This window comes from Lampetra fluviatilis, chromosome 4 (genome assembly GCF_964198595.1).
Source record: "Lampetra fluviatilis chromosome 4, kcLamFluv1.1, whole genome shotgun sequence".
NCBI classification, from domain to species: Eukaryota; Metazoa; Chordata; class Hyperoartia; order Petromyzontiformes; family Petromyzontidae; genus Lampetra; species Lampetra fluviatilis.
Window position 1 is genome coordinate 9,695,801 of NC_136278.1, and position 13,965 is coordinate 9,709,765.

The 13,965-nt window shown below is 39.0% G+C and overlaps 1 protein-coding gene across 1 annotated transcript in view; it reads left to right on the forward strand.

Annotated features, from left to right (window-relative positions):
- LOC144931556 (adhesion G protein-coupled receptor A1-like) overlaps positions 1–13,965 on the forward strand; it is a 160,232-nt gene that overhangs the window by 63,159 nt on the left and 83,108 nt on the right. Inside the window, exon 3 of the mRNA XM_078855526.1 lies at positions 12,602–12,725. Within this exon, the coding sequence (XP_078711652.1) occupies positions 12,602–12,725 (124 nt within the window). The remainder of the gene's footprint in view (positions 1–12,601; positions 12,726–13,965) is intronic.

Here is a 13,965-nt window from a genome sequence, read left to right on the forward strand (position 1 = left end):
ACTATGTCTAGTTCGGTGGCTGCACATTCATTGATTAAAAATTAAGAAAACCAGTGAATTGGGCTCACAACAATGGACGTGGAGACTTCTTGCAGGTGGGTTTATTTTAATCTGGGACTCCAGCTCGAACCCTCAGCCCGTTTCTCGCTGCCTCACTTCTTAGCAACATCACTGCTGTGAATCTGATATTGGTTTCCCTATCTGCTCACTATTTAACATAAATAACAACAATAATGTAATTATTGACATTTGACACTATTAACGCATTTCACATATTAAACACTATAACAATAACTTCAAATTAAAACGACCTAGCGAATTAAATAAACTCTTTAACAAAAACTACAGGACTGTATTCATTTATGCAGCAGCTGACAACGTTCAGCGAGTAAAGAACCACCAACATTTATCTAGCAAGCCCCTTCAGGCTCTTTTTACCTGTACTCTTATGGACTGATTAATTATATTAATTTAGTCACTTTTAATAAAATAAGCATTTAACAAATGACTTCATGGTTTGGTCTAATTTATTCAACTAAATGGTATAGTATACTATTATATAAATTGTTAAACCGTTATTATGCTTTATGCTTTTTGTTCCTCAAGATGAGTATTTATATATTTCCTTCAAGATTTGGGGGTCTTAAAATAAAAAATCGCGTATTTTCTGATTATTTTTTTCTGTTGTTTGTGTCCTAAAATCTACCTGTGTACCAAATTTCAGCTTTCTACCTTGTTGGAAAGTACCCTGGAGGTTTTTGAGATATACATAAAGATTAAGGTCTTTCTTTATTTATATGGATAAAGGATTTTTACTCTTACTGATAGGAAAAACAAATGTTGGCATTCAAAATGTTGGCCTTCTTTCACACAAGAGAATGTAAAGACGAGAGTTTGTTGATGCTACCTCCGTTGTAATGTCAGCCACGTTACATAGATGTTTTTGTTATATATATTTATAAAGAAAGTACAGAGTATTCTTTAATATTCTGAGCTTAAAGTATCATAGGTTACAATAGACAAATGTCTGTGTCATTGGCATATAAGGCATTTTAATTCTCATGTATATTATGCAAGAATTGGATGTTAGTTTTAAACTTTTCAACGTTTAACATCGTTACATACAATGGTGTATGCCCATTCAAACAAACCTGCAAATTCTAGACGGTGCAAATTGACCCCCTGTCAAAATATAAATCAAATAACAGATATAATTCTGGTTATACTGTGGAAATTCAATTTTAAATTAACAAACTCTCATGTGATATGCTAGGTTTGCACTTTGCAGTAGATAGAAAAGGAAAGGATGGGAGCGGTATTTATGAACGGCAATAGGGATTTTGACAGAGGACAATTATTTTGCGCTGGCCACCATTCTATTTAACTTTCTATCTTTCTAGTCTCAAAGCAAGAATAGCCTTACAGCACTCCAGCCACTCCTTCACTGGCAATCAGTCACCTCCTTATCGCCACGGTGGGGAGACGTTTACTACTTTGCCCGGTATGCAAGAGGTCGTGGGTTCGAGCCCGACCCTTGATGCCTGTATATTTGGAGTTTGCATGTTCTCCCCGTGGTCGCGTTGATTTTTCTTCGGGTCCTCGTGTGTTTCCCTCCACATTTAAAAACATGCGTTTAGAGTATTTGGCTGCTATACATTTCCACATGATGAGCTACTTCATTGGACTATCATTTGTCGCCATGACGCTTCTAAAAAAGAGCAAAATATCTCAGTGGGCCTTACCTGCTAAATAAACATACTTTAGTTTAGTTTCCTTATCACTCAAAACTACCATGGTTACCATGCCCATGAACTTTACTGATTAATCCACCCGTCTTGAAGACTCGGTCGACCAGATTGACTTGTTTTTTATCTCGTCCTTACTTGTGCTCAACCACCACAACTGCAAGTAAAACACTTCTCTTTTTGCTTCTTTCCTTGCACTGCTCGGCCTTGGAATTTACTCCCATTGTCTATTTCCCCATGTTCATATAACCTTGACCAATTCAGGAAACATGCCAACTCTTGTTGATCGCAACTGTGCTCGTTCGATTTATTGCTGGCCTTTTAACTCTAAGGTCTTTAAGCCTGTGCTCAGCAACTGTGTTTAAATAAAAAGCGAATGGAATTCTGTATTTTTTTAAATCGATGTAGTTATATTTTCCTTCAGCCGCAGCCATTGCAATGGGAGTCAAGACAAATCAGTGTTATTTTTCTAACAGTCAGCATTTGCATTTTGCAATACGGTATGTTATTGTACTACTGCTTGCATACATATATAAAATGCAACTCAATAATTGTCTATTTTGTTTACACGTAAGTGACCATTGAGTGAGTAAGTTTGTTGTATCTTTCTATTTATCATTTGCCTTATTCATTTGGGAGTGTGACTGTGTAATTAGGTACAGGAAATAATAGTTATTGCTTAGTAAATAGACTGGGAAAGAGTCAGTTAAAGACCCACTGAAAAAGCAATTGTTTACAAAGTGCAGGTGTCATCCTGTAAACTGTGAGACCAGATGAAATTGATAGTTGTAAAATATTAGCAGTGGATTACTTTAAAAGTCTTTGGCCAATATTATTGTAAACAGAAAGTATTAGTTTTGAGGCAAAGGAATGTATTAAAACCTCACAACAGCCAAACGCACGCCTTTTTGTAACCCCCGTGTTTATATGTTGTACGACGGTTTTATTTTGGTATTTGCGTGATCAAAAGAAGTAATACCATAACAAGTATTACCGAATTACCTACATTTCATCTTTATTCAGACCATTTTGTAAATCTATACACTGTACAGAGTTTTTTTGGCTGATAAATGACTTTGTACCGTTTGTCATGGCTTCCAAATATAAAGTTCAGTATCATTTGACAGATAATCTGTGATAGCTAATAATGCATGTAACCTACATATGTTTACATTGTGTGATTATACCGTACCACATGATCTATATTTAATTAGTAATGCTTAATATCAATCATTTATTGATTTTGTTTGTGTGCTCTTTTATAATTATTCGGTAATGCTTTATTGCAAAGCATAGGTACTTTGTGCATTCTAATAACCTGCCTGGTCAATACTTGTTTAATAATAAAAAAAAAATGTATAAGCCCAGGTAATCTATTATACATGATACAATCCATTATGCATTAAACATTGGCATTAATTGACGCACATTTTTTAAATCTTAAACAAGTAGGCTGAGACAGTGTCTTCGTAAATACTGACAATCTATTTCAGGTTTCTTAGAGTTAATGATCACCAATCTTTTAGGAGGCATTATTCAATATGAAATATAGATTGCATTTACTATTTGGTATTAGTCGCATCGATTTTTGTATATGAATTAGGCTGCAATTTACCTCTCCATGACACATATAAGCATGACCTCCCATCTATTATTGTGGTTATTATCATGAAGCTGCCCTACCCTACCTATCCCCCTGCCAATTAGCGTGAGGGGGTGGGGCCTAAAGAATAATGGCCAAGTCACTAAAAGGAAAGGAGGAAGAGAAGGGGTGGGAACTAACCAGAAGGGGTGGGGCCTAACCAGAAAGGGTGGGGCCTAACCAGAAAGGGTGGGACCTAATCAGAAAGGGGGTGGGGCATAGAGAGGAAGAGAGTGTGACATGAAGAGGTTGCACTTCTCAGTTCCTTTAAGGCAATTAAAGCATACTCAAATACATGCGGCCGCTAGCATATCTTTAGTGCGGCAGTTGTGGCCTCAGGCCAACTGGTTTTCTTATTTTTTTCGATGCCTTACTCCAAAATATTTGGCGGTGGAATTTACTCATTTGTTACAACAAAAGGAAGACAAACAACGTGTCTTTATGTTGTTTTACTGCATCCAACGTACATTTGTGCTCATAAGTCAATAACATAATAAAGGCATATTATTTTCTGTGACATGGATTCGAAACGTGGACATTAATGAAGATAAGAAAACGTGTTGAAAGAATGGAAAGTGTTGAAAGAAAACATGGAGAGGTGGACACTGGAATTACATTGAACCCATGCAAGTTAACATTGGTCTTCATCCAGCAGTGGGCAGATCATGACTGATAATGAGCGACTTGGGCCTAGATACTTCAGACGGAAGTAACATCGGAACATCACGTAGATTTGCGAAATGTAAAAAAACCTACAAGATGACAAAGTTCTGAACAGATGGTAGTACGGCAAATGGGTCGATGTATCCATCTGTGCAGGCCGTTGAACATTAACACCAACCCCTTCATGTGTGCGTGGGTGTTTTTCTTTCACTCAGTGAGATCTTCATGAAGTACAGTGTCAAACGTCCCAATGTGTAACCCACCAGAAGAAATTCTTGTGACTCTAAAGAACATGAGTAACATGTCTCATGTGACGGTAGTTCAACAAGTATATTAACTTTCGATTTAAAGCTTTCGTGACTGCAGGGATTCATCTTCTTGGTTCTTTCGGTAAAGTCACGTAGAAGGGAAGTAATAAAATAATAAAAATAAAACATAATAAAACAATTCTCACGACGTTTCGGCCACAACGCAAGCAGCCATCCTCAGGCGAAGAATGAAACACCCCAAGCTTGGAGCGTATATTTAAGCTGGGTTAGAGGGGGGGGAGGTGGGAAGAAGAGCGCCTAAACAAAATAATTTGCATATCAAGAGGAATTCAGCATATGGAAAATGCGTAGGAGGTGGGCGGGGGGGGTTCCAAATCAATACTATGCCCGTGCATTATGCAGGATTAGCAGCATCAAAGGGGGGGGGGGGAAGGGGGGGAGCATTAACAAAGGAAAGGAATGTTAATAGTATGTAGCTGTAGTTACTAAACAACCACGTAAAAAACTACAGTATAAACTGCATGACAAACTAAAGTATAAACTACATAGCATCATCAGTAAACTTACTATACTCTACAATAAGCTGAGTTACTAACAGTAAGTAATACATGAAAAATTCTACGTTGTAAAAAATTATATAATATGCTTCCATCTAAACTTTATTCTCTTACATCACACGCGTCTATACCGTACTATATACTTCCATAGGCAAAACCAACATTAAATTACATACTGTATAAGGTATAGGGTGGTTTATAGCAATACAGTATGTAATTTAATGTTGGTTTTGCCTATGGAAGTATATAGTACGGTATAGACGCGTGTGATGTAAGAGAATAAAGTTTAGATGGAAGCATATTATATAATTTTTTACAACGTAGAATTTTTCATGTATTACTTACTGTTAGTAACTCAGCTTATTGTAGAGTATAGTAAGTTTACTGATGATGCTATGTAGTTTATACTTTAGTTTGTCATGCAGTTTATACTGTAGTTTTTTACGTGGTTGTTTAGTAACTACAGCTACATACTATTAACATTCCTTTCCTTTGTTAATGCTCCCCCCCTTCCCCCCCCCCCCTTTGATGCTGCTAATCCTGCATAATGCACGGGCATAGTATTGATTTGGAACCCCCCCCCGCCCACCTCCTACGCATTTTCCATATGCTGAATTCCTCTTGATATGCAAATTATTTTGTTTAGGCGCTCTTCTTCCCACCTCCCCCCCCTCTAACCCAGCTTAAATATACGCTCCAAGCTTGGGGTGTTTCATTCTTCGCCTGAGGATGGCTGCTTGCGTTGTGGCCGAAACGTCGTGAGAATTGTTTTATTATGTTTTATTTTTATTATTTTATTACTTCCCTTCTACGTGACTTTACCGAAAGAACCAAGAAGAAGTATATTAACCTTAGGATTAGAAAATGTAGGTTTCTTAAGACATTCAAGTCTTTCATCTCGAGTCGGATCCAAAATAAGTTGTATAATTAAAACGTTAATATTTTTCAATGTTCCATTAAATCACACTTTGTGAGAAAAAAATTGCATTCCATCTATGATCAACATCCTGGGTTCATGAGCAGCAATGCAGAGACTCGATGTCCTTCCAGTGTAGTCATGTATGACATTGCCGTGTGTCTCTCTGTGATTTACTAGGAATTCGTATAGACAGGCACTCATTCTGTGAGGCGCTCCCAGATGTTCGACACGGCACACATGCATTACTGAGATAATTTTTGTCATTGAATTGAACACCTCGGGGTGCGCATAAAGCACCCTATTGCATTTTGAGTGGCACCTGCAAATACCCTCACAAGTCAGCTATGGAGAAAGTTGGGTGTCCCAAAATTACATTACTTTGGTGAGCTACCTCCAAGTGGTCTCCCTTTATTTTACCAGCCCTGGATACATTGTTCCAGAAAATAAAATTGGCACATATGAATTGTCAGACTATGCAACAAACTGTTCTCCGACTCCCAGTATATATTTTTGGAAATTATGTCTTGAGACATGACAATTACAGTGTAGTTTGTGTGTGTGTTAGTGCTAGGAAATTCTAGCAGAAATAACAAAACACAATTATACTGCTCGGAATCTTTATTTATCCTGGAGAAATCTGATGAGCTATGAAGCTCTTTTTCACAGATGTCCAGTATTTCACAGATGATTCCTGTAGGACTAACAATCGCTGTGCAAATCAAATGTTTCATATTTCCATACACTTGAATAGGATTCAAACAAGGAATCATCCAATAGAAATAAAGTTGTTTGAATGATTATGCAGGTACAGTATTACCATTGAATTGTATTGGAATTCTTAAGAGGTCCGAGGTGCTCGTGCTGAGCGACATAAGCAACCACACGACATTTATACCGACGTCTAGGTATATATATATAACGTGAATTAAGGTTGTTGTTACATCATATGTCGTGTTCAAAGTATGTAGAATATGTAGTTTTAAAAATGAAATCCCTGACTTCCTCCCGGCAAACGTATCTTCAGCCGGTTTGGGAAAAATCGACCCAGTAGGAAAAACCAGGCAAGGTGCATGGTCCGCCTTAATAGTAGGCCTCATTTTCTAGTAATATTCGTGCTCGATCCTCATTTTATTTTCTATAAAATACCTAGTCTAGGTGTCTAATACTCGACCAGGCTAAATATTTGTTTAAAGGACGCCTAATCCACTCGATGTAACATTGAGTCGTATATAGGGGTACTTTGAGCCTCTAAGCCGTTAGGTTTTGATAACGATGACCACTTCTTAAGTAACATTATGTAACACAATTTTTGTTCCTGGGTAGTAAGTGTTATTTCGTAATTGCTTATGCCTAAAAAGTATAGAAAATGGATATTCCCACAAACTTTGCTTTTGTGACCAGGACAGTGATATTTTGAAATTTACCTATTTTCAATGAGAAAACTTGCGAATTTGTGTCTTTTTGTTCGCATAAAGTCAGAAAAAACAACATATGAATCAAAATCAACGTTTATTGATACTAAAGTAATACAAAAATGACTACACAAGATTTTAAAGTGAGTAGTTTTTCGAGATTTACGATTATACTGTAAATCACTTTCATGAATCTGCCCCAAATGTAGTCTCCCATCATGTTCTCGTTATACTGTCCTTGGTAGCGGCGTTCAAAGTTTAGTATATCCTGGTGGAAGCGCTCGCCTTGCTCCTCCGAGTACGCTCCCATGTTCTCCTTGAATTTATCAAGATGAGCATCAAGGATATTGACTTTGAGGGACATCCTACAGCCCATTATGCCGTAGTTCTTCACCAGAGTCTCAACCAGCTCCACATAGTATTCGACCTTGTGATTGCCCAGGAAGCCACGAACCACTGCAACAAAGCTGTTCCAACCTTCTTGGGGAATTCGTTGCACTCCAGGATCTTCTTTATCTGTGGTCCAACGAAGACACCGGCTTTGACCTTTGCCTCAGACAGCTTAGAGAAGAAGTCTTGAAGGTACTTGAAGGCTGCCAACTCCTTATCTACAGCTCTGACATTGTTTCATAAAGCCCAATTCGATGTGCAGTGGTGGCATCAGCATCTTCCGGGGGTCCACCAGTGGCTCCCACTTGACGTTGTTCCTCCCCACAGAGAACTCGGTCCGCTGTGACCAGTCCCGCCTGTGGTAGTGCACCTTAGTGTCCCTGCTGTCCCAAAGGCAAAGATAGCAGAGAAACTTGGTAAAACCGCCTTGGAGGCCCATCAGGAATGCCACCATTTAGAAGTATCTGATGACCTCCCAGCCGTACTCATCATACTTCAAGGCATCCAGCAAGGCCTTTATGCTGTTGTAATCCTCTTTGAGGTGCACCGAGTGAGCCAGGGGAAGAGACGAGTACTTGTTACCATTATGGAGCAGCATGGCTTTGAGGCTCTTGGATGAGCTATCAATGAAGAGGCGCCACTCATTCTGGTTACAGGCGATTCCGATTGCCTCGAACAGACTGTTCACATTGTGGCAGAAGCAGAGCCCATCTTGACGGGTGAAGAAGCTGCAAAAAGGTTGGTGACACTTCCTCTGATCTGCGACTTGCACACTGCTTGAGCCGAGACGTCAAAAGCTCGGCATTGGACTTGGTGAGACCAAGATCTCTAATCAAGTCGTTGAGCTCTTTTTGGTTGGGGTAGTATGGGTTTCTATCCTCAGCTCCACCTCTGAAATTGTCATCTGGATCTACAAGGTCTTCCTCGCTCATGGCAGTGTAGCACCGGGGCAATGGATGAAGGAAGGTCCGGATATGTGATAGCAGGTGCATTATTGCCAGTCCGACGTTTAGAAGGGTCCACCATGCAGAAGTAGCAGTTGCTTGAGTGATCAGTGGGTTCCCGCTAAATTCTTCGGATAGCGAACTTCATGGCTCTCTTTTCACCTCTGTACCATCCTACAAAAATACATTTATTTCACCCATAACTAATGTGTAAGAGATTCTCGCAACATTTCATATATTATATCTTTTTTCAATAACGTTGAAAATTGTAAAACATTTAAAAATGAAAAACTTTTACAATAAAAAAAAATTGTAACAAATGTTATAACATTAAATTCAGAGCAAAAATTGTCCATCTTACCTTCTAGAATTTTTTTGCATTGCTCGCAGGTGAAATTAGGTGCCCAGGGTTTGTCTTGATCCCTGACAGGCATGCCAAAATATGCCTTGTAGGCCTCACACATCTTAGCAGATGCTTCCACAGTACGTTTTCGCTCTTGTCTTCATAAATTGGCCACAGACATAGCAAAATAAGTCTCCCGGATGCTTGCAGCCTCTTGATGTCATCTCAGAAAAATGCAGATATGTATCCACTTTAGGCAGCTGGAACTAAACTGAAATAGTGGGCTTAAGGCCCCTGGAATACTCTGGAAAATAGGGACATTTCAAAATATCACTGTCCTGGTCACAAAAGCAACGTTTGTGGGGAATAATAACCATTGTCTGTACTTTTGAGGCATACGCAATTAGGAAATAACACTTAGTAACCAGGAACCAAAAAAAATTGTTACACTGTAATTTAAGCCAACGCCAACCACTGTTCTGTGACAAAGAATGGTCCTAGCATCGGCAGAGTCAAGGTCGGGGTGATTTCAAAACTGAGGTCACGCAAGGCGACGTCACCGTCATTGGCATTGGCCAATGACGCCCTCCTCTCCCAGACACCCAGTGTAGATTCCAATTCATTTCTATATTACTTTCTACATCCCCTTTAAAACAAATGGAGATTCTCTGAGGGCCTAGGAATTGCCCAGTAGAACCCCATTCATTTCCATGGCGATTCCACTTGGTTGGCCAGGCCCCACCGGGCCCTCCTTTTTTTGCCAGAAGTCCACGCCGGAGTTGGGGTGGAATCAGGCCAATTCTGCACACTTCATTCGCCGTATGTTGCAATGGTAATTCCACTAGTCGACTAGACCCCTCAGACCTTCCCTTTTTGCCTGAAAACAGAACTGGGCTCCAAGTAGCCCCCCCCCATCCACAAATCTGCCACTCTTACAATTAAGTATTGTATTCCAGTCAAAAATCTAATCACATTTACACACTGTGAGTCATGATCATTTCCTAGCTCCAGTATGTATAGATGAAATGTCCACATCCCTGACCATAACGTGTATTTTTTTACATTTCAACAATATAAATGTGTTTATATTTAAATCAGTATTTCATACAGATACTTAAAGGTTGGCTAAGCAATTTAAATTGAATTCCACTCTAAGAAGTGTAGTCCCAGGGAATGCTCAACAGAAGGGCTGATATGTTAGACAGATGACCAACCATGCCTATCCATCCACAGGGACCCTGCAGGGATCAGCAATAATCACTTCTGTTTCCACACATCTGCTTCTGAGCCTCTCGTGTCTGGATAGGTTAGCTCCAAGAGCAGTGTGCACAGCAAATAAACTGTAGAGCTGCCAAACATGTTGCACGAATTTAGTCCTTCGATTAATGTGTTAATTTAGATGATGCCAAAAATGATCTCTGTGGGCTGATTAATCCCTCCAAAATGAAAAAATAAAATATAAAAATTGTGCAGTGAGAACAATTGAAAAAATCTAATTGTGGAGTAATTTCCCTTTTTAATATACTTTGTTGTGTAAGAGGAAAATAAAAACATAATACTCGACGTTTGTTTACCCTACTGGGAGATATTTATATAATTGGCTGGTTCACATCTATACATCGCATTTACATGTATAGCTTTGCTACAACAGGATGGTGGCTATATGTGATTAGGTTGGGAGAATCTAATTGATAAACTTGAGAACCTGATTAAACTCATGAGTTTCTGCCTGGAATTGGGCCTAGGATCTCTGTGGTGCAGGCACAGTGCTCGGACGCAGGCAGTATAAATAATCCCAGACAATATTTACTCATATAACAGGATATATGCAATGTTTTTTTTACGGTGCGTAATATCTGCGAGTGCATACTTTTAACATTTATGTGGAGGTTCATCCTCTAAAAGCATGACCTGATGCCCTCCAATATTGTTAGTTATACTGTCATATAACTTTAGAACTCCCAAGAGTAAGTTATTCATAATCCAGTTTAGAAATAATGTATTATACTTTAATTACCATACAAATTGTAGTGGCTTAGATGGAAGAATACCTGTTTAATTTACATGTTACCATGCATTTGTAATTATATCCACTGTTAACAGGTGCCTACAGTGTATTGTATTGTAAATTTTGTATGACATTTTTCAGATTAAAATACATACGTATTAATTTACAGCCCTCTGTTAATAGCCAACATTTTAAAGAGTAATACTTCAAAGGCATTAAAAATGTTCACAATGAAATAGAGCACAGTGTTTGCTTGTGACATGACATTCAACCCGACTACAGTTACCAGCGCTCAATAAATTTTGACTTTACAGAATTGAGACTGAGTGTTTTTGTCCCCACAGGGGTGGTAGTTGGGAAGTTTAGTGCACCACGATATTGGCAGGAGTGTTGGGATCTGGATAGCAAGAGCATTCTGTCTACTTCCATTTGTGTTATGGGCAGCCTGGGTATTGGTATTTATATTTACTACATCTCTGCAGTCTGTTGCTGTTCCATGGACTGAAATTTAATCCACAATTGTGTTGTTATTTGTATGCGTCGTCTCAAGCTCCAGCACATATTTTCCACTCACCATGTTTTCATGGTGAAAGGTTTCCTAAACTACTATTTACGAAACAATGTTTTATTTATACTCTTAGTTATTTCGGTAAAGTCACGAATGTAAAATTAATAAAAATAAAACAATAAAAATCACGACGTTTCGGAGGCAACACAAGCTTCCGTCTTCAGGTGAAACCGTCACAGCAAAATATCTGTACCTTATATAGTGGTTAAGGGGGGAGGAGCCAGGAAGGGCAGCGGGGGAGTAGGAGTTGTGAAGTGGTCAATTACTGCTTTTGTTATAATGCTGGGTGGGTAAATGAATTAGATACGATTAAGCCGCTCTTTGTTATGCTGTTTGTGCGCAAGTCACGTCGTGATTTTTATTGTTTTATTTTTATTAATTTTACCTACGTGACTTTACCGAAAGAACTAAGAGTATGAATCCTTGCAGTCACGAAAGCTTCAAATCTAGAATGTTTTATTTGACCGTTTAAGGCCTACAGCTGCCAGCATTGTGATTAGCTTGACAATATGCAAATGTAGACCACAGTATGATCAACAAAGCAATATTACCGAGCAAATCTTGTGTATGAAATGAAAAAACAACGGTTGCTTTGAGAACTGGGTAAGTTTTAACTTTGTCCAGGTCTGGGTGTCTATAATGATACAATTTAAAGTTTGCTGTGCCAGTGAGAGCATTTCTATTTTGATAGGTATCCATTAGCTTATAAGAAATGAATTACATCCTTGCTGTGTGTAGTCAACCATGCTAAGCGGAGGAGTGGGGGAAGGACAAAAATGCGTATGCAAAACGCAGTTCTAAATAAATGAGTTTTCAATCTAGATTTAAAAGTGAATAGCTCCAGTGGCTTCCTAATATTAGAAGGGAGAACGTTCCAGATGGTCGCAGAAGCACATCTGAAAAGCGCGCGATGCAGTTGACCGTCTTTGTTCTATGGTTAGCCAAAAGCTGCTGCGAGGATGAAAGTAGGATATAGTTGGCACCTCCGATTCGCATAGTAGGCTACGTACGGTGCGAAAGAAGTTCAACATGCATACTTACATATGTGTGAGGCAGAGTGTTCGTGGGGAGAGAGTAAGCGGAAATGTGATTTGAGGAGAGCGTTTAAAAAAATCACCTTGTCGCCCCTTGTTTTCTGCAGCGTAATCCTGATCAGCCGCAAGGGCTGGCATCTGCTTCTCAACCTCTGCTTCAGCATCGGACTTACGGGCACCGCCTTCGCTGGAGGAATTGAGCAGACAAGCAACCTGCCACTCTGCCAGGGGGTGCGTGCAACAACATGGGGATAGACCGTGCATGATCCACTGTGGGGATTTTGGGATTGCATTGCATGTATCTATAAGAGAGAACATTATTATTTTTCCTCCACTTTTTAAAGTTCAGTGTCAAGAGTGTTGTCATGCTCAAGCAAGCATTGGGGTAGTCCGCATCTCCATTTATAGCCCCAATGCAAGTGGTTGAGAATCGTCATTTCTATGGCATGAGTGAGTTTGTCCAAAGGACAAGCAATGTTGACTTTCTATAAAGTAGTACTCATGTTTTCGACACAGTTTTATGGTATAGCGAGGACCCCTGAGATGTACCTTTTACATCGTGTCTGAACATGTAATACGGCCTGTTCGTATGCTACTCATTTAAAAGCACAATTGGCTTCCTTTATAGCCAATACCCATACCTTTGTCTTCTCACATTCATACTTGAGTCAGTGATTCTTCTCTGTATGCAATTTAGTTTGTGAAGGGGCTTTGTGTGCATTATTTAATGCATCAAATACTCATCATCTTAGCAAGGTAGTCGATGAGATATGTATGTACGTGAAGTATTTAAATCACTGAATTGCACAAGCTGAAAAAAAAACAATTTAGAATTGTTTTGGTGCCAAAAATAAAAGCTTGTATTTTTCTTCAATTTTTTGACTTTGCACAACAGTGGTAGTTTTATGGTCTAAGTTCTACTTTCGTTGCTTTATACTGCCCATTTTGTTAATCCCATAGCGCCAATGTTATCATGGTGTACTCCAGGCAATTTCGGCAACATGAAACCACATTGCCATTTGATGGGCTCAATGTTTTGCTCAGTTGAGGCAACACTTGCTGCTATTTATTCGCTGTGGATGGACCAAGCCAACATTCCCAAAGGGCAGGAACTATTCAAATATGCTGATTGTTCCTTTGTTGTGTCCGAATCTCTCAATGTCAAAACAGTGCACATTAAATTTCCATTATAACGGCAGAGGGCATATTAATTTGAAATCTATTTTTTTTAGAACAAACCCATTTAAAGTTAACACTTAAATGTGTCACTGCAAAGTGTGTCAGTAGTGACTGTACTTACATTAATTGGGTTCTCCCACTGACAGACTAACACACGCAACTTTATGTATGTTATATGTGTCCCAAAGTAATCTAATACAATGCATACGATTGTAAGGTTGAGCATGATTAAAATATTTTTCCATCTCGGTTATATTTTTATCAATTTGTATTTATTATGTTGATATCAAGT